The sequence below is a fragment of the Adiantum capillus-veneris genome, chromosome 3 (assembly GCF_014529385.1).
Source record: "Adiantum capillus-veneris isolate H3 chromosome 3, ASM1452938v2, whole genome shotgun sequence".
In the NCBI taxonomy this organism is placed as follows: domain Eukaryota; kingdom Viridiplantae; phylum Streptophyta; class Polypodiopsida; order Polypodiales; family Pteridaceae; genus Adiantum; species Adiantum capillus-veneris.
This window is the reverse complement of record NC_140933.1, coordinates 109,859,343-109,880,987: the sequence shown is the minus strand read 5'-3', so window position 1 is coordinate 109,880,987 and position 21,645 is coordinate 109,859,343. Positions and strand designations below refer to the sequence as shown.

At 44.9% G+C, this 21,645-nt stretch overlaps 1 protein-coding gene across 4 annotated transcripts in view; it reads right to left on the bottom strand.

Moving 5' to 3' along the window:
- The window catches only part of PSD (ARM repeat superfamily protein), a 120,261-nt gene extending 98,933 nt beyond the window's left edge, over positions 1–21,328 (bottom strand). For 3 of the 4 annotated variants that reach the window (XR_015187597.1, XR_015187599.1, XM_086509035.1), the window contains exons 1-3: positions 19,110–21,327; positions 18,781–18,876; positions 18,610–18,699 (exon numbers count right to left, since the gene is read on the bottom strand). Coding sequence is in view for 1 of the 4 variants with exons in the window: in XM_086509035.1 (XP_086365161.1) it covers positions 18,610–18,699; positions 18,781–18,876; positions 19,110–20,846 (1,923 nt within the window). In the remaining 3 variants the exon portion in view is untranslated. Of the gene's footprint in view, positions 1–18,609; positions 18,700–18,780; positions 18,877–19,109 lie in introns of all 4 variants that reach the window. The other variant, XR_015187598.1, reaches the window with a different exon arrangement.
- Positions 21,329–21,645: the final 317 nt, after the last annotated feature.

The following is a 21,645-nucleotide window of genomic DNA, read 5'->3' as shown; positions in this document are numbered from 1 at the left end:
TTCTTCTTCTCAACCTTTTGCATGTGAAATCATTACATTGCGATCATTCACTATATAAGAGACAGTGCAATGAGGCAGAAGCCTCTCTCGTCGTGTAGGCTGCTCTGCTGCCGCCAGCGGCTGTCCCTGTCCGCCACCACGCAGCCCTACCTGCTGCCCTCTGTCCAGCGCGCACGTCCTCTGTCCAGCGCGCCTGCTGGGGTCAACTCTGCGCATCCAGCATGCCTGCTGGTTGCTCAGAGTTGACCCCCACGCTGCCCTACGTTGCTGTCGTTGCTGTCCCCCCATCCTCTGCCCCCCACACACATTGAAGATTGTATAACACTGATCCACACCCGAGAGCGATGGGAAATCCCTATGCATGAAACTCAAGTACAAGGAAGAAGAGGAGCTACCCTTCTCCAAAGCTTGGAGAACCGGCAAAGACTTACAGAAAAGAGCCCTCGTCCTCCAATTCGCCTCCGAGGAATCTCAAACCTTATCCATCCGAAAGAGGGCCATCTTGAGAGGGTTGACGGCCCTCGTATCTACCTTGACGACAACCTCACAAAGATGCAACGAGGCCACAAGCGTGCATGCATGCCTAGAGTCAAAAAATCTCGTAAAGAAGGGAAGAAGACGGTATACCGAGATGGTAGGGTCATCATTGATGGCAAGACCATCGCATAGGGACTCATGGCTTATGAGACACATGAGGAGATCTACATTGTGGTTAGGAATTGCAATGGGGATCTAAGGACACATCTAGACAGGCTTGAGGAGGTGATGACAGGACGGGACCTCATTCTCCTGACGGAGACACATGAGAGCCCAGAGCGGAGTCTACCGAGGAATCATCGCTTTCAGTGGAGGTACTCGCCAACACACTACATGTCACAAACTGCTGACATGTCAAAGCCTTAGAGAAGGGAGCCAACTTGCAGATGTCGGCCGAGGGCCCTAAACCCTAAGAAAAACAAGTAACAGAAGAAGACTCGATCATATAGAGAAGAAAGCCGATCACACATCAACTTCGCATCTTGCATTAGCCTAATGTGGCCAATCACTGCGGGTGTATTGTTGAGGATAATAAAAGACCGCAAGTGTACTGTTAAGGATAATAAAAGACCGGATCCGGGCATTTACTTGTTCCCATAACTTTGCTCCCTTAGAGTCCTTTGTCTTTTGAAAGTTGCTTGAGACAAATCCTCCAATCTCGTAAGAGTCAAAGACCGCCATCATAGTTGCTTTCCAAATGGCATAATTGTCTCCACTCAATCGCCGATCGGAGGGAAAGGTAGGAAGTGTAGGTATCTTGATTGGTTGATCACCCACTCCAGCATAGAATTGGGACCAATCTCCCCATTCGTCATTGATGGTGTGGTCACCGCCGCCGATCCCATCATCTTGGTGTCCGTCATCACCATGGGCTGAAAATGTGTCAAAATCATCACTCTTATCCATGGTGTTGGAGAATTTTGGGCATCTGAAGCGGCTGGGATCAAGTGGAAGATAGGAAATCTGCAAATCTGTCAACTACAGCCGAAATCAGCCCCAAAAGAGTGAAAAACGCAATAAAAATAGCAAAACGCTTCTTTTTGTCGCAAAAAACAGCAACTCAATCTCGCACAAATCACTGATCCGATTCAAGAGCACGCCGTGGCTCTGATACCATGTCAAAGGTGCAACGGAAAGAAGGTGAATCGGATGAGGAACTGTCTACAACTGTGATCAAGACACCTCTCTGTGACGGGCAGCCAATAGATCTCGAATATATCGCGATGGATCTCCTCGCCGTGTAGGCACAAGCACGTACTATAACCGACCTGTACAACGTAGAAGGCGGTACTATTTTAATCACCTGTTAACTTTACACAAAGCACTAAGAAGGAAAGAGAACACAGATGCGTCCAGTGACTAGAATGTCACTACGCACACGAGACCGACACCCTGTAGGCCCCAAAGACTGGTGCCCCTTTCGGTATTTATTTATTCAGTTTAAAGTAGATGATCCGAACACTTAGTACAAGCTTTCACAAAGCTGTCCAAACCTGGCAAGGGCTGAAAACGCAGGTTTTCGACCTGATTTTGGCAACATATCGACGCAAAAACCCCTATAGGTCAAAAATACCTGTCCAAGACGAATTCCCTCACTATCTGGAAGCTTTCTGGTGAGCTCTCACAGAAACTCAACGTGCTGTAATTCTTTGTTTTTCACTGCCGAGTGTTCAAAAGCCTGTACACGCATCCCAAGGCTTTCACGGAGCTCCCCCGGTGTTCCCTTGTAGTTTAGGTGTGAAACCCTAAACCTGCAAAAAAAACAGCAGGCTGTATTTCTCTGTTTTGGATCGTTTTTCCCGGAGCGAACATGCCTACGTGTGTCCCCAAGGGCTCCCGCACGCAATGGGACAATTTCCCCTATGAATTGGACGAGTTTTCACGCGAGAAAACTCTCCAAACTCGCAATCTTTCGCGATGGAACTATGCGCACCTGGGGGGGATTAGCAGTTAGTTAATCCGGTTCCTATTCAAAAGGCTCTTGCCTTGGCAACCGTGCATAAAGTTATAAACCCCCAGAAACCTCCTTCTTCGAGGATGTTTACAAAACAAGAACTTCAAGAGGTGGTTCAGACTCAGATCAGTCAGCTTTTGGACACAAGGAATCGACCCAAAATTTAAAAAGCAATTGAAAAAGCGCAAGAAGGGGACTGACTACCCTAGTTATTTGGGCCGTCAATCTTCTTTTGCATCGGCAAGAAAGCAGAAGAAGCGTGTACGCTTTGAGAGATTACCCAGTTCTTCGTCTTCCTCTTCTTCTTGACAGTTCTTCGACCTCTTCTGACTCGAGCGAGGAGGACAGAAAGGGCAAAAAGCAAAGCAAAAAGCAAAGCTCCGGAAAGGGCAAGAAAAAGGCAAAGAAACTCAAATTCCGCCCAGTTTGTGATAGCTCTACAGAGGAGTCATCCTCTCACAGTTCGGACTTCGATGACCATATGTTTTATGCAAAGAAGAAGCACTTCTACAGACTCCATAGCCATTCAATATGACTTCCTCAAAGACAAGCAAGAAAGCAAAAGAATTTAAAGAAGGTGGACAATCGATAAAATTTGAATCCTTTTCTGGATTCAGAGATGCTCCAAGGGCTTTGGCCTTCATTCAACAATTTGGCGTAGCCTTCTCTGGAGGGCACTACTCAAAGCACTCCAAGCTTAGGAGGGCTGCATCTTTTATGCTCGAACTTGCTGGTCCACCCTTCTTCGGAGGAAAGAAGCTCCAATCAAGTGGTTGAAATTTAAAAGGCTCTTCATTTCTTCTTGGCTGACCCGAGAGTACAAACGGGATATAAGAACCGCTTGGAACCATCTTCAGATGACCAAGGGAGATTCTTTGGACGCTTATTGCGAGAGGTTTTGGACTCTTTTCTACCAACTTCTTCATTTAAGAAGGTCACCTTTAAGGAACAGATTGAGCGGTGTTGTTGCGGACTCTCTACAAAGATCCGAGAATACTGCCTTGAACAAAAGTCAAATTCTATTCAAGAATTAATAGGTCACGCGAAACGGGGTTTCTTGATGGAAATTCGACTTATCCCATTGATGAGATCTCGACTCAGAGAACCAGAAAGACCTCCAACAATGAAAGTAGAAATAAAAAGAGTTCCCAAGACAAAAAGGATACATGGCCCCGACTGACTCTTCGAGAAAGGGCAAACTATATCAAAGAGGGGAAGTGTTTTGGTTGCGAGAAACAAGGGCACGTCTCCACAAAGTGCCCCAAAAAGGCACAACAAGGACAGACTTAAGACAGGCCAGAGAGTTCTAGAGCCGCAGAGGAACGTGGCAGAAAAGGCAAGATGAAAGCAAGACTGGTACAGGATTGCATGGGTATTGACCCAAGTCAGGTAGATGAAAATACACAACTTTGTCGAGCTTGGGGCAAAGTGAAAGATCAAGAAGCCCTGATTTTCTTCGATGGAGGAGCCAAGGCCAACTTCATTTCACCTGAATTGGCGGCACGGCTCGAGATTACACCCAACAAGATGGGACCACCAGCAGAGGTAGTTCTAGCGGCACCCGGACGGGACATAGCCATTACACCTGTCATTGGCAAACTTCGGTTGCATTGTCGGGGGTATTTAGGGCACAAGGACTTCAACATCATGCCTTTAAAAGGCTGTGACGTCCTCCTAGGAGTCCCTTGGTACCTTTAGAACAACGCCGTGATCGACTATCCGGCAAAGAAAGCGATTTGACTAATGGAAAGGGCCGAAAAACTGTACTCGATGTAAAACTGAAGGGCAAGTTCGTCCCCATTGTATCAGCTTCGGCCATTTCCAAATTAATGAAATCCAGTCTCTCTGTTTACTCGATCTATTTGAAAGAGTTAAATGATGAACACCGAACGAACATGTCTAAGCTTGACTAAGAACGCCAAGATTTTCTCCACACACATGTTGATTGTTTCTCTGAGGGCCAGCCAGACGAGTTACCCCCATCTCGTCCTAAGGATCACACCATTGATCTGATTCCTGGAAGCACACCACCGAATCGGACACCTTACCGTGTAAGCCGAGCCCAGAATGAAGAGATCATGAACCAAGCGAAAGACCTTCTTTAAAAGGGTCTTATCCAGCCAAGTACTTCACCCTACTGCTCTCCGGTGTTGTTGGTTTTAAAGAAAGACGGATCTTGGAGAATGTGCATTCATTACAGAGCTCTCAATAAAATTACTATCAAAACAGATTTCCGATTCCAAGGATCAATGATATTCTTGACCGACTTCAGGGATCCTCTTGTTTCAACGGATATCATCATATCAAAATTGCTCCGAGAGATGTCTACAAGATAGTCTTTCGGACAAGTTTCGGTTTGTATGAATTTTGGTAATGCCTTTTGGCCTTACCAATGCTCTAGCGACTTCAACCGAATGATGGATAGGATTTTCCAAGAGTATCGATCTTTTGTCGGCACTTTCTTTGATGACATTATAGTCTTCTCCAAGGATGAAGCAGAACATCAACACCATCTGCTACAGGTCTTTTAGGCATTGCGGGATCACAAAGTAGTTATCAATGCCAAAAAGAGTGAATTTTTCTTGCCGGGGATACACTTTTTGGGACACATTGTCTCAGCAACAGGAGTACAGATAGACCCGGCCAAGATTGAGACCATATGTGACTGGCCACCTTTGAAGAATGTTCATGAAGTTAGAAGCTTCTTGGGCTTGTGTTCTTACTCCCTGCGTTTGCAGAGGTAGCTTCCCCTTTGCACATTTTGACTCAGAAAGGAGTCCCTTTCTCATGGGGACCGACACACGTGTCTGCCTTTCACACATGTTAAAAAAAACTGACTACTGGACCAGTGTTGACTTTGCCGGACTTACAAAAGTCATTTGAAGTATATTGTGATGCTTGTGGTCGTAGTCTAAGAGCCGTCTTAATGCAAGAAGACCATGTGATTGTCTATGAAAGCCGATTGTTTTCAAGGCCAAAATTGACAGCACACATTTATGAGAAAGAGCTATTGGCAGTGATTCATGCTCTTACTCAATGGCGACATTATCTACTCAGAGCCGATTTCACGGTCTTCACTGATCATAAGAGTTTACGCTACTTCTTGTCACAGAAGTAGCTGTCAAAAAAGCAGATGCATTGGGCTAACATCTTGTCACAGTTTCACTTCCAGATTGTCCATGTTCAGGGACAGAAAAACTTGGTGGCACATGCTATGTCTCGAAAGCCCCTAGTCTTGGCTATTTCCGCAATTCATCATAGAAGCTTCGAGGACATGGTTGATCAGTACGCCACAGATCCAGATTTTTCCAATGTATTTACTCGAACACAAAATGGGGAGGTAGTATAGCGAGCGGGATATTCCATACGGGATAGCTACTTGATGAAGAAAACGATGTTATGCGTCACACAACCGTTGAAGGAAAAGATTTTGATTGAGTGCCATTGTCCACCTTTTACGGGTCACCGCGGCATCGACACCACCTTGAAAGGTGTGGAGCGTTATTTCTTTTGGCCGAGACTCAAGAAAAATGTGGACGACTTTGTTCGCAATTGTTTAGTATGCCAGAAGGTCAAGTTTGGCAAGCATAAGGCACAGGGATTACTACAGCCTTTACCGATTTCCCACCAGCCCCTAGGTACGTATTGCAATGGATTTCATTTTTGATCTCCCAACGACACAGAGTGGGCATGATGACATTTCAACTGTCATCGACACATTTAGCAAGCAAGCTCACTTCATTTTAGTGAAGAAAACAGTCAAGCCGGATCATTTAGCGAGACTGTTCATTGCACAAATTTTTTGACTACATGGCATGCCTGAGACAATAGTCTCCGGGAGAGATCTCCAATTCATGAGTTTGTTTTGGAGGGCTATTTGGGAGAACATTGGCACACGGTTGCAGTTCTCGTCAACATTCCATCCGCAGACAGATGGACAATCTGAGACCACAAATTCAGTTGTTCTAGATTTATTGAAGTCTTACATCTCTGATCAGAAGACTCAATGGGGAAAAAAACTCCCTTGGTGGAATTTGCCTACAATAACACAATTCACTCTTTCAAGGGGAAGGCGCCATTTGAGATCATTGAAGATGCTCCGAAGGTTCCACCCTTCCTTAGCACTAAAGATAAGATTTTTGAAGCCGACTAGTACACGAGGGACTTGGACACTGTCACAAACTGTTGACGTGTCAAAGCCCTAGAGACAGGAGCCAACTTGAGATGCCAGCAGAGGGGCCTAAACCCTAAGAAAAACAAGTAACAGAAGAAGAAGTCCTACCAACTTATGGGGACCTCGTCCGATGGGGCCCCAAGTGACATAAAGGGACTAAAATAAAGCAGGATTAACACACACTCATGCAAACACGATGACGTGGGAGCTGTACGAAAGTTCCGGAAATTACGTTGGCTAATGACGTGGCAGGCTGTATGGATTTCCGCGTTTTGCATTGGTTGCTGACGTGGCAAGCTGTACGGATTTCCGTAAATTATGCTGGCAGCTTTTGGCATTGCTTTTGGGACCAGAAGCTTTTGAGTTTTGAAGGCTTTTCACTGTAACTGCTTTTCAGGCCAAGGGTCTTTAAATATGAGGTTAGGGCTCATTCTCTAGCATGCTTCCTGGAGAAGGTGCAAAGCGTGGAGTTCTGGCTTGTACTATGTTGATGCAATATAAAGAAATACCGAAAGGGGCACCAAGGTTTGGGGCCAATACTCTCAGGGGTGGAATTCCACCACTCCGTGTTGCGTGTCGTCTCTCTCTTTCAGTTCAGTTGTTATTGAAGTGTTAAAAGTTTGTTCAATTTGTTCTTTTCTATTGGCACGTGGTGCCTGTCTTGTGACAGACACTGCTTTTGCCAAAGTCCGGGAGGCTTTGGCGAAATCTCAAGAACGACATAAGAAGGCAGCACATTGACATCGATAAGATTTGAAATTGAAGGAAAACGATTGGGTGCTCTTACGTTTTGAGAAGGCACGCCTAAGAAAACGAAAATGAAAGGAGCGGCTTTTTCCAAAGCTTAGCATGAGGTATCATGGCCCTTTCCAGATAAAAGAAAAGATAAATGACGTCTCCTTTAGACTCAAGCTGCCCAATACTTGGAAGATTCACGATGCATTTCATGTTAGTCTATTGAAGCCTTCTAAAGGCGATGTGCCAGTTAATGGGGAGCCTGATGAGCAACCCAAAGTGGAGTAAAGCGAGGAGATACTCGTTCCAGAACAGATTTTAGCACGCAAGGAAAGAAAGATAAAAGGTAAAGCGATTAGGAGGTTCTTGGTTAAATTTAAGAACTATCCTACATTGGATGCGAAGTGGATGGAGGAAGAGGACCTAGCAGATACTCCTCAGATTTTGGAACTTTAACTTGAAGCATTCGGTTTAGCATAGGCTACTCCAATAGAACCCCGAATTTAGCGAGGGTGAATCTAGTGCAGCGGGTTTGCACAAGAGGGGAGTCACTTCGCTCATTTGTCAACATATTACCTCGATTTTGAATAGAGTCAATGATGTTCCCTTTGGGTTTCAGGGATACTAATGGACTGACCAACATTTTGTTGTATGACTTTATGACAGGAATTCCCGAAAATGAATATGATTGATTTGTACCTGACGTGTTTGAGTGCAAGAACTGTACGACGAAATGACTGCAGTATTTCGGTCTCATAAATCTCTATAGACATGATTGCAATAAGGATTAGTTAATCGGGCATCCATGAGGTCCGGAATGGATCTAGATGCAATTACTAAATACGTTGCCGATGGTCATGGTCTGAGATTTGGAATGTATTTGTCGATGATTTGTCATGTGATGTCCTGTGATGTCGAGTGATGTCCTATTATGTGACTGTCGTTTTGTACAAGTGCTAGATGTGTCGTGTCTAGTGCGTCAGTATTGATAGTCATTGTCTACTAAGACAGTTTATGGCCTCTGCCTGTTTTGCAAGCGTAATTGAGGGCGATTACAATTCTTTCAAGAGGGGGGTATGTCACAAACTGGTGACATGGCAGCCATCCGAATGCGCTGACAGGCTGGCCTGGCTGTATGGAATCCCGCAATATACGCTGACAACTAACGTGGTAGCGTACGGACAGGCTGTACAGACGCCCGCTTTTTGTGCTGACAAGCTGACGTGGCAGTTGTACAGAAACCCGCTTTTTGCACTGACAACGAACGGATTTTTCGCAGATTATGGCACAAACTGCTGATGTGTCAAAGCCTAAAGAATGGAGCCAACTTACAGATGCCGCTCGAGGGGCCTAAACCCTAAGAAAAACAAGTATCAGAAGAAGTCCTACCAACTTATGGTGACCCCGTCCGATGGGGCCCCAAGAGACATCACGGAATTAAAATAAAGCAGGACTCTCACACACATGCAAAAGAGACTTGCGACAGATTTCGAAAATTACGCTCGCATGATGACGCGGCAAGCTATACGGAATTCCGCGTTTTACGCTGGCTGATGATATGGCAGGCTGTACGGATTTTTGTAAATTACGCTGACAGCTTTTTGGTTTTGCTTTTGCACCATATGCTTTTGAGTTAAAAGGCTTTTCATGAAAAACTGCTTTTCACGCCAAGGCCCTTTAAATATGAGGTTAGGGCTCATTCTCTGGCATGCTTTTTGAAGAAGGTGCACAGTCTGGAGTATCCGCTTGTACTGTGTTGATGCAATATAAAGAAATACCGAAAGGGGCGCCAAGGTTTGGGGCCAATACTCTCTTGGGTGGAATTTCGCCACTCCGTGTCGCGTGTCGTCTCTCTCTTTCAATTTCAGTTGTTATTGAAGTGCTAAAAGTCTGTTCAGTCTGTTCTTTTCTATTGGCACATGGTGCCCGTCTTGTGACAAATTACGCTGATAGTTTTTATTGCCAGCTTTTGGAGACGGTTTGCTTTTGAATTACTTGCTTTTAGGGCTCTGCTTTTAGCATCCCTTGTAAATTCTTTATAAGTGGCCTTAGGGGCTCACTTCTCAAAGCATTTGGATGCAGAGTCTGAGAGCGAGCACCCCTGGGCTCAATTGTACTTTGCTCAAAGATTACTATAAAAATAAATACCGTAAGGGACACCAGTCTTTGGGGCCAATACCTCTTGGCACAGAACTACGCCGGGCCGTGTCGTCTCTCTTGTGATCTGTTGAAGTGAATCTCTGCTATGTAGCGGTAGAATCTTAACTTGGGGTGTCCAAGTTTGTTGCAGCAACCTTGCCAAGATTGGAGAGGATGTGTTCGCAAGTTCGGTTCCACGAATGTAACAAACTGCTGACATGTCGATCTTCTGAGAAACGGAGCTACCGGCCAAGGGGCCGAAACCCTAGGAGAAGCACAAGCAACAACAGATTTTCGAAAATTGCGTAACTACAGATGACGTGGCAGATTTCCAAAAATTGCGATGGCATGATGACGTGGCAGACTGTACGGATTTCCGCGTTTTGCGCTGGCTGATGACATGGCAGGCTGTACGGATTTTCGTAAATTACGCTCGTAGCTTTTGGGACCAGAAGCTTTTGAGTCTTGAAGGCTTTTCACTGTAACTGTTTTTCAAGCCAAGGGTCTTTAAATATAAGGTTAGGGCTCATTCTCCGGCAGGCTTCCTAGAGAAGGTGCAGAGTCTAGAGTACCGGTTTGTACTGTGTTGATGCAATATAAAGAAATACCGAAAGGGGCGCCAAGGTTTGGGGCCAATACTCTCTGGGGTGGAATTCCGCCACTCCATGTCACGTGTGATCTCTCTCTTTCAATTAAGTTGTTATTGAAGTGTTAAAAGTCTATTCAGTCTTTTCTTTTCTACTGGCATGTGGTGTCCGTCTTGTGACAACAAACCCTGAACAAAGCTTTGGCTCTTTGATACCTTGGTAGCTTCAGCTATGCTCTATGGGGTTCACGTTTGGTGACCCTCTGTGGGTTGGGATGGGTGGAGAGGTGTCACGGGACACACCCAACCCTATGTGTCTGTGGACAAGCTACAGCATGACCAAGGTTCAGTTCAATCAAGTCAGTCTAGAATAGGAAGTGATCTTGCACTTTTGTGAGTCTGTTCGTAGACCGTGCATGTCCAGACACTTAGATTAGATGCATATCCTCTGGTTGCACACAGCATGATCATCAGATTTCAGTCAGAACCCATCAGTAGCATTTTTAAAGTGCACAGAACCTATTTTCCCTATTTTTGACATTTTTCACTTATTATTTTTAAGTGACTTTTGTTGGGAACTAGGTAGGGCAAATTTCATAAGCTTGTATATATAGAAACCTAGCGCTAGCACTTTCTAGCAGAAGAGGCAGTAGAAACTCCGGTTCAACAGGCACCTTCTCAGCAGGACCCCCAAGACCTAGCATTTTCAGCCATCAGCAAAGCTAGCGTTTTTGGACAAGACCAGCAGCCTCGCGTTTTTGCATTGCAGATCAACCGACAGCAGCAGAGGACAGATCAACACTAGCGTTAGTAGATTGCACCAGCAGATTCACGGTGTTTTTGCAGCAGGACCCATCTTCAGCCTAGCATTTTTGGATCAACGTACCATCCTAGCGTTTTGCAAATCCTTCGCGACGAAACAGTTAGAAGCATCAGCGTTTTCAGTTTTCAGCACTTAGGCACAGCAAAACGACCCCCAAACCTCGCAGATCTCACCTTCCCACAGCAGATCCTCGCCGCACAATCAGATTCCGTGAAGTTTGCAGTTTCAGCCCGGCAAACGCAGATTTCAGCATCTGCCTTTTTCAGTGCGTCGTCGTTGTATTGTCGTCATCGCCATCGTCACCAACATAAAGTCAAAATTCACCAGATAAAGATTTGCAGATTTCAGCCCTTAGGGTTTTCAGATTTCAGCCCGTCTCGTCGTCATCCTCATCGTCGTCGACATCGTCGGCAAGTCCAAAGCATTGTAGAGATTTGTGCAATCATAAGTAGACCGCTCTCGCCATAGAGAGTGGGGCCTTCGGAGGAGGGTTTGACAACTTTCTGGTGTCGTATTCTCTTCTCTCTCTATCTCTTCGTCTCAGCACCTTCATTCACAGTGTTCACCCACTTTGTTTGTGTCCATTGCACTCTCTCACTAAAGGAACGGAAGGCTCTCCCTTCCATAAGTAAAAAGAACCCTTGAGCACAGTTCGGACAGCTCATCTTGAGCAAAGTTCAACTTTCACTTCCGCTGCACCTTACATTGGTATCAAAGCTTTGGCAATGTTCTGTATCACTCAAGGAAAGAACCACAAGAACCACATATTTTTTTTTGCTTGTTGTGGTCGCACGTAACCCAAGTCCTCTTGGGCGTGTCGATTCTTAATCGTGTTTTGGAGGAGTGACAGGAAACCCAAGAAAGAAGGGCTTGTCCAGCCTCCCCTTGTGCATCTTTTCACTCATTGAGAGCGCACCGTGCACTTAGCGGCCGGCCAATCGACGTGAGGTGGTAAAAAGCAACCTTGGTGTGAGCGCAAGGCCGCCAAGGGGTGCGCCCGCGGAAAAGGGCAGAACTCGGGTGAAGAGAAGATCCTTCTCTAACACAGATTGCAAGCTTAAGAAGAACTCAAGAACCTCAAGACTCAAGACCCTCCAGAACCTCAAGAACCAAGAACCCCAAGTTCCTTGCGAACTTAAGAACCCACGACTTCAGTGTATGGTCATCACCCGAAGCGGAATGGATACTTCGCATGAGAGTGATGGGCATGAGAGTAGCGAAGAAGAATTTCCCCAACAAGGAGGTTTTTCCGACCCTCTCCCTTCGATTGCACCAGATCCTATGGAGACTTGGTGCAAGACGATGATGGACGTCTTCGCCAAAAGGATATGTTTTTATGTTTAAAGTCATGTCTCTTCACCAAGAGACGTGTCTTTTCATTTGTGTCTATTCGTCTCCTATATAAGGAGCCCTTGTATCACACTTTCAATCAATCAAACACAGAGTCTTCTAAGCCTTGTCTCGAGTACAGTTCAAGTTTCTTAAGTCTTAATCATGAGTTTAAGTACTTAATTAAGGATTAGCACCTAGAATCCTCACAATGTCATACAAACTCTTACATGCGTTTTTCACTCTGTGCCGCACGCTCTGCCTGATTCTTCAGCCACCAAGCAATTAGCTTCTTGTTGTGCGATCATGTCCAACATTGTCTTGACCAAAGCCTCCATAGGATTTGGTGCAATCCGTGGCGTAGATGGGGAAGGGGGAGGGTTGGGAAAACCTCTTGGTGCGGAAAACTCTTCTTCGCCACTCCCATGCTCACCACCTTCATGCGAAGTACCCATTCTGCTTCGGGTGATGACCATACACTGTGATCTTGGTTCTTAAGTTCTCGAGGAACTTGGGTTCTTGTGGGTCTTGGGTTCTTGGGTTCTTGGGGGTCTTGAGTTCTTGAGGTTCTTGAGGGTCTTGAGTTGTTGAGGTTCTTAAGGGTCTTGAGGTTCTTGAGGTTTTGGAGGTTCTTCTTTCGCTTGCAATCTGTGTTAGAGAAGAATCTTCTCTTCACCCGAGTTCTGCTCTTTTCCGCGGGCGCACCCCTTGGCGGCCTTGCGCTCACACCAAGGTTGCTTTTTCCCACCTCACGTCGATTGGCCGGCCGCTAAGTGCACGGTCCGCTCTCAATGAGTGAAAAGAGGCACAAGGGGAGGCTAGACAAGCCTTTATTTCTTGGGTTTCCTATCACTCTTCAAAAACACGATTAGGAATCCAAACACCCAAGAGGACTTGGGTTACGTGCGACCGCAACAAGCAAAAAAAAAAAAAAGTGGTTCTTGTGGTTCTTTCCTTGAGTGATACAGAACACTGCCAAAGCTCTGATACCAATATAAGGTGCAGCAAAAGTGAATGTTTGAACTTTGCTCAAGATGAGTGCTCCGAACTGTGCTCAATGTTCCTTGTTCTTAGGAAAGGGAGAGCCTTCCGTGCTTTAATGAGAGAGTGCAAGTGATCCCAAACAAAGTGAATAGACACAGTGCGTGAAGGTGTTGAGACTGAGAGATAGAGAGAGAGGAGAATACGACACCGGAGACGTAAAACCCTCCTCCAAGGGCCCCACTCTCGATGGCGAGAGTGGTCTACTATTGATGCACAATCTGGTACAATGGCTGATGCTAGTCGTGAGACTATGATGCAAGGTGGATCTAACTTGAAGACGACGGCGACGACGAGGTTGGCGACGACGACGGCTGAAAGGGCTATCTGCTGCTGCTGACGAGTCCTATCTGCTGAATTCTGCTGAATTCTACTGCTGTAATCACTGATTTGCTAATCATTGGCTGACTTCGTTGATTCTGCTGCGTGTAATCGCTGGACTGAGATTGTACTTGTGAAAACGCTGATGGCTGATAGCAAAATGCTGAATTGTGGCTGCTGAAAAACGCTATGCTGCTGGTCATTTAAATCGTTGGTCTTGCTACTACAAACGTTGGTTCATAAGCTGAAAACCAATGACGTCTTAGGGCTGAAAACGCCAGGTACAGCAGGCTGAAAACGCTGGCTTTAGGCTCCAAACACGATGATCTTAGGGGGTAGAAAACGCTGGCTTTAGGCTCCAAACACGATGATCTTAGGGGGTAGAAAACGCTGGCTTTCTGGTTGGTCTTGCTTGAGAAGGTGCCTGTTGAGCAATGCTCATGCAGCCTCTTTTGCCAGAAAGTGCTAGCTTTGGTTTGCTTATATATTATCTTAGCAAAATTGCCCTACCTAGTTCCCAACAAAAGTCACTTAATAAATAAGTGAAAATTGTCAAAAATAGGGAAAATAGGTTTAATGCACTGGAAAATTCCCCTGATGGATTCTGATGGGAATGTTGAAGATCATGTTGTGTGCAACCGGAGGAGATGCATCTAATCTAAGTGTCTAGACATGCACGGTCTGCGAACAGACTCACAAAGTGCCAGATCACTTCCTATTCTAGACTGACTTGATTGAACTGAACCCTTGTCATGCTGTAGCTTGTCCAGGACACATAGGGTTGGATGTGTCACTTGACATTTTCAGCCCTAGCGTTTTTGGATCAAAATACCATCCTAGCGTTTTGCACATCCTTCGCGACGAAACAGTAAGAAGCATCAGCGTTTTCAGTTTTCAGCACTTAGGCACAGCAGAACGACCCCCAAACCTCGCAGATCTCACCTTCGTGCAGCAGATCCTCGCCACACGGTCAGATTCCGCGAAGTTTGCAATTTCAGCCCGGCAAACACAGATTTCAGCATCTGCGTTTTTCAACGCATTGTCGTTGCATCGTCGTCATCGCCATCGTCACCGACATAAAGTCAGAATCAACAAATAAAGATTTGCAGATTTCAGCCCTAAGAGTTGATTTCAGCCCCTCTCGTCGTCGTCCACATCGTCGGCAAGTCCAAAGCATTGTAGAGATTTGTGCAATCATAAGTAGACCGCTCTCGCCATAGAGAGTGGGGCCTTCGGAGGAGGGTTTGACAACTTTCTGGTGTCGTATTCTCTTCTCTCTCTATCTCTCAGTCTCAGGACCTTCATTCACAATGTTTACCCACTTTGTTTGTGTCCATTGCACTCTCTCACTAAAGAAACGGAAGGCTCTCCCTTCCGTAAGTAAAAGGAACCCTTGAGCACAGTTCGGAGCACTATCTTGAGCAAAGTTCAACTTTCACTTCTGCTGCACCTTACAAGAGGTATAGAGAGGCCCTTGGGATCTATGATCTATCGGTTGATTAGAGTCAAGGCCTCTGTACCACACTAGATCATTAGAACGGAGTTAGTAACCACCCTATGGAAATAGAGACGCTTACCAGATCAGTCTCCTATAGAGACAAGTATGCCGGATCTTGAGTCCTCCAGACAATTAGCTTTACAAGCGCTTACCAGATCGGTCTCCTTTACGCACAATTTAAGGGATTCTACCAGAGACAAATATGCCAGATTGGTCCTCGAGCCCTCCAAACAATTAGCTTTACAGGGGGACATATCATGCTGGTATGCACAGATGTCATCATGGTTCCCAATACATGGCTTCAGCATGGACAGCTTGCCCCCCTTCTAGTACTCCCTTGATGCACCATCGTTGTCTCTTACACGGGTGGAGAGTATTAGACTCGTTCGCCAGGACCTGACCGAGTTGAACACCAGGAGGACATGGATAGAGCCGACACAGGAATTGGGCACGAAGATGGCTTTCTATAGCGAGCATCTTCTCCAACTCACACACGATGGGTTTCTTGATGGTTCCTGGATATTCCCTTTTCCTGATGCATCACAAGGTGGGTGACAGGTCCATCGGAAAAGGGAATATCCATAGTCGGGAGGAAATTCCGAACTGTGTTAGAATCGTGCACAAGGAAAAGCAAGCACTTGAATGAAGATGGGTTCAGAGGAAACTTTGAAGAGAAATAGATGCTTTTTGAGAAAGCGGGATTGCTTTTCGGGAAAGCAGATGCTTTCCCGCGAGGAAGTCTATGTCTGCATTGCAACTGTGCATGTGATTGATCCAGGGACGCCTAGGAAGTGCTGTGAAAGCATTGTTTTATAAGGTTTTATTGAGTTTTTGGGCAGATTCAAACCATTTTTAAAGGTGACCAGCCGCCCACTTAATAAGTGGGCAGCCTATGATTAAATAAAGCAGTAAAAACCAGCCATCGATTTTTCTCTCTTTTCTGGCAAAAAAGCACCAAAATTTTTATTAATTAAAAATAAAAATTAAAAAAACTAAAAAAACAGTCGCGATCTCTACGCGAGCAACCTGCGCTCAGCTATCTTTGCCGTGGCCAGGATACAGCATGATCAGGGTTCAGTTCAGTCAAGTCAGTCTAGAATAGGAAGTGATCTAGAACTTTTGTGAGTCTGTTCGCAGACCGTGCATGACCAGACACTTGTATTAGATGCATATCCTCCGGTTGCGCACAGCATGATCATCAGCATTTCCATCAGAATCCATCAAAATCCATAAAGGAAATTTTCCAGTGCATTAAAACCTATTTTCCCTATTTTTGACATTTTTCACTTATTTATTAAGTGACTTTTGTTGGAAACTAGGTAAGGCAATTTTGCTAATAAAATATATAAGCAAACCAGAGCTAGCACTTTATGGCAGAAGAAGAAGGAGAGCAACAGGCACCCAGTGCAGCAAGCCTCTACAGAACTTTCTCAGCAAGAACAAACCCCCCCATAGCCTGGCGTTTCCACAACCAACTTAGCACTTTCTCAACCTTGCATTGGCGATTCTGCAGCAGCAAAACAGCCAGCAATACAGCGTTTTCTCCTAATGCTTGCTGGCGTTTTGGGACAGCAGCATAGCGTTTTTCATCAGCATTTCAGCACCAGCAGCATAGCATTTTTGCAGCCTATGATCAACGTTTGAAAACAGCCATAGATCAGCATGGACCAGCGTTTTGGCAAACACTAGGCCACCATTTTTGGAAGGACAACATCAGCGTTTTTGAACAGTAGGAGTCCAGCATTTTTAGGCAGCAAATTCAGCAGATAGAAGAGCAGCAGATCCAACAATTCCAAGCAAGAAAGACAGCGTGTGTTGCACACAAAGTCACAGTAGCAGATAGCGTCGTCGTCGTCGTCGCCATCGTCATCGCAACATACAGTTTCCAGCCATAGCATCATTTAGACCTTGCATCAGCATCTTGTACCAGATTGTGCAATCAATAGTAGACCACTCTCGTCATCGAGAGTGGGGCCCTTGGAGGAGGGTTTGACAACTTTCCGGTGTCATATTCTCTTCTCTCGCTATCTCTCAGTCTCATGCACCTTCATTCACAGTGTTTACCACTTTGTTTGTGATCATTGCACTCTCTCACTAAAGGAACGGAAAGCTCTCCCTTCCGTAAGTAAAAGGAACCTTGAGCACAGTTTCGGAGCACTCATCTTGAGCAAAGTTCAACATTCACTTCCGCCGCACCTTACATTCATATTAGAGCTTTGGTAGTGTTCTGTATCACTCAAGGAAAGAACCACAAGAACCCCAGAATTTTTTTTGCTTGTTGCGGTCGCATGTAACCCAAGACGTCCTAACCCTCTGGGTCTTCAGTGGCTTGACACCTCAGCATTTTGTGACATTCCCCATTCTTGAAAGTAGAGTAATCGTCCACAATTATATCTACAAAACAAATCAAGTTAAATCAAAAATAACCGAAGGTCACTCTGAGGGTCAATCCCGAAAGTCATTCAGTTTGCTCTCTTGATATTCTAGCGTAGCAAGTTAGTCAACACACCCAGACCGCGTTGATCTTTAGAGGGCACTATAGTTATATATCTAGGCAATCTCACCCAATTAGGAAATTTTAGTGGTTGACACATCACAATGCAACACAGATGCTTACATATGCATGTTAGAATCACTTTGTTTGAGAGAAGGCATTGGTTCACCAAACCTCTTTCTCAAGGGACACTCGCCCTTCGCTCCAGCTCCCTTGGATTGGTTCCACGTCCAAAAGCAAGGGTGTTAAGAGTTTCACCTCATTTCCGATGGTGGCTCCAGTATCTCCCCACTCTCCCTCACTCTCCTCGGGCAGTTTTGTGTCTTGAGATTAAGGCCGTAGAGTAGAAGATCCCTTCCCGGCACAAGATGTTCTAATGCAGATTTGGACAGATTAGGAGTGAGATCTACGGCGAGACATTCAAGGCCAGGTGACTGTCCATTCACGGATAGGGTTGTCATCACTGTTTGCTGCCCTGTTCGTTTTCCAATTTACATTCCCCTATACCCCGTGCGTCTACTCTCAGATACAAGAAATCCCGTGCGTCTACTTTCAGATACTTGACGTTCTTTGGATAATATAATAGAAAGGTCGTCTCAACTTCTGAACTATAGAAAGGGTAAAAACACTTGCACATAAAACACAATCAAAGAAACATGAATACACAACAAGGCAGAAAATTCAAATGATGCATAAGATTGATTTCAAAACCAGTATATCAAAAATACCAAAACAACCACTACTTTAAACATGATACAGCAAAAGGAATGGCCAAAAATTAAAAAACAAACTAACTTGATGAAATTCACCTCTTTATAAAAATCCTTGACTTTACTATCACTAAATTCCTGCTCAAAAATAACTAGAACATCTCGCTTTGTTTACTGATCTGATATTGTTGCTTCACATAAACAACAATTCCCAGAACAAAAAGCTCACAAACATAAACTGTTCCAGTTAATAAAGCTCAGTTTTTACCTGATTGCAAAGAGGCACTAGGAGAGCAGATAGATATTTCATTTGTTTTTCTTCAGATAACTCCTCCACTCCTAGAAGCAAACCAATGGCCTACATAGTACAAAACCTTGAAGGTTTGAAAGAAAATATGCCCAAGGGACAGAGGTACTTCTTCAGAATTTGAATCCTCACCTCAAACGCATGGCTTCCATCTTCAAAGCTCATAGTTTGAGACTTCCTGAGCTGTACTTTGCTTGAGGTGAATCCAGCCAGAATATCTTGTAAACTCTACACAAAATGGTGGAGATTGTAACCCAAATGATGAATGAGCAATACAACTTGTGTGTATACTTGCACACACAAACGCAAACATGAGATTTATAGCACCCAATTTTTGGATTGAATGATAGAGCCTAGACTTTGCACCAAGCCACATAAACCTTCAACCTTGCTAAATTAAGAAGGCACAAACCCAGGACATTGAACAATTACTAATTTATTATTTTACACCAATGTGATACCTGGAGAACAATTTCGACATAAGGTAAAAGCTGGAGACGTAGCATCTTCACAAACCGCATGAATAGGTAGCTAGCTCTGCCACTAACATCTGGGTTGGAATGATGAATGCCTCGCTTGTCCAAGAAAATTCCAAGAACAAGTGGAATGTATTCTAGATGATGCTGCACAAAGCGAGCATACCTGGTGACACATTCTAGATAAAGGAGTGCCACCAAACGATGCGAATGGCAGGAGATCTGTCCCGAAAAGAACAGGGTCACCAATTCAGCAACATCACTTCCCGATTTGAAGCTTTCTTCACTCAGTCCCTCTCCAAGAACATATAAAAGCATGATGGTTGCCTCTGCATCTTCAAATGACACATCTGGATCTCCAAAAACTCTGCTAAGTGTTGACTTAATAAAACCTTTGGTTATAGTAGGAGCAATCCTGTGTATGCTCCTAAACAAACCAAGCAAATCTTTGCGATAGTCGCTCATCCTTTCTTCTTCCTCCTTTCCTGCCTTATCCGGCACATTTAATGAATCTTTGTCAGCTGGATCGTATCGCATTTTGTTCAGTATTGCATCAAGCATCTGTGTCAAATGAGAAGACTGCTTTTCTTCAGACAATTTGCTTTTCATGCCAGAGACGTAGTTTGACAAAAATTGCAAAGTTGTGGAAGAGATGTCTTCATCATCAGAATGCAAGAAATAAAAAATTGAGGGCACTACAGCATCCAATAGGTCTTCAATTGAGGCAGCAACTTGATCGGTGGACTCGGCTCCAAGGAGCTTTTTATGACAGCACAAAACCTCTGTAGCAAACCCAGTAAATAAATTGCTCAACTTCAACATCAAGTCGGTCTCCTGTTTCTCTGCAAAAGATCCACAGATGCGCCCAATTTGAAGCTGACGCAAAAGGTTGAGTTTCAAAGACGCATCCATTTTTTTGGAGACAATGGCCAACAAACAATCCGCAGCAGCCCCTCTCACTTCAGTACTTTCTTGTGAAGACAATAAAAGATCAAACAGCAAAGGGATAAATGTGTCATTGGCAACAAGCTGAATGTCAATCCAAGCAACACATCTCTGCAGCATATCCAACACCATTCCTGCCAGCTGCGGTCTGACTCCCTTGTAAGCCAACGCAAGGTTGTAACAGGATCCTACTATTTGAGTTACACATTGTTGTCTCATTGCATCCTTGATGCGAGTTGCAACAAGAACTTCTTCTGGCTTTCTAGAGTAATCCAAGCTTATAACCTCCTCATCTAACGTGTTCATTACACGGCAAAACATGTCAACCACACCATGTCCCTTTGGGAGGAATCCTATCAGATCCAAGAAAACAGAGGGCCACCCTGATGGATAATCAATGCAAATAAGAATGACAATTATCTGAGATAGCTTGTTTTTTACAAAGATAGGGCGAGACAATTTATGGATGGCATTCTGAGTGGCATCCTCTTCAAGCCCATACGTGCAAAGCAAGCCCATCAGTGTGCTCTGAAGAAACCTCCTCTCCTGCACATCCAATAGTCGGTACCTCACCTTAACAAGCTCCTCTATAGTTTGTAGACACCAGAATTGAACTTCAGCAAACTGGGTGACCCGTAATTTATCAAGGCAAAGTTGAAGAATGTTAGGAGACTGCTTTACACTCTGGCAAAAGGCCATCGCTTGAGCACGTAGCTGGGCATCAACCCCTCCACTCTGATCAAAGCTGATAATGATGGCCTTTTCAAAGTCATCCATTGTAACAGGTGATCCAGAGCCAAGAAGGGAGCACAGAACGGTTCAGAAGTGCCAGAAAAACCTGCTACATTTTCATAATTTTCAGCATGATCAGTCGTTGTCCCATTGCATAAGGGTGCCCATGTTGGGCAGAATGGGAGGTATGTGAAGCGAAGACAGGGGCGTTTTCAAGGAGTGGAGCTGCTTCATGGGTGATAACAAAGACCTTGGGGCAAGGAAAAGCAAGGAGAACCCTAGTTTCAGCCTCGCACGGCAAACAAAACAAGAGGGTGATGCACCATAAAGACGATCATTGTGCAGAAAAGCGGAACCTAGAGTCGTCGCCGCTGTGATTGAAGAGGCGCAATCGTCACTAAGACCTTGCTTTCCCGATTCAGCTCCCCTTCTGCGAGAACGACGAGCGATACCGCCGACTCTTACCTCGTATATACTGCCTTGTGCATCGCAAACTTGCGGTGAGAGACACCCTTCAAATTTTGAATGAGCTCATAACCTATTTTTGCAAATTATGTTTTCCTTTTGTCTCCTTGAAAATGAAAAGTGCTAAAGCTGAAAGTCCAAAGAATCTATTCATCACCTTCTAAATTTGCACACTTTCCAATCTTGCTATCTAGACCCTGTTCTTGTAGGCACAAAATAATTGAGCACTTCCATCATCGTGGCACTAGCATACATTGTCGCAACACCCACATACCTTGTTTTCATCAAGAAAATTTCTTGCAAGAATTCAAAATATGAAAGAAAGTTTGCAGCAAACAACATGTCATGCCCATGACAAAGCATGAATCTATGATATTGA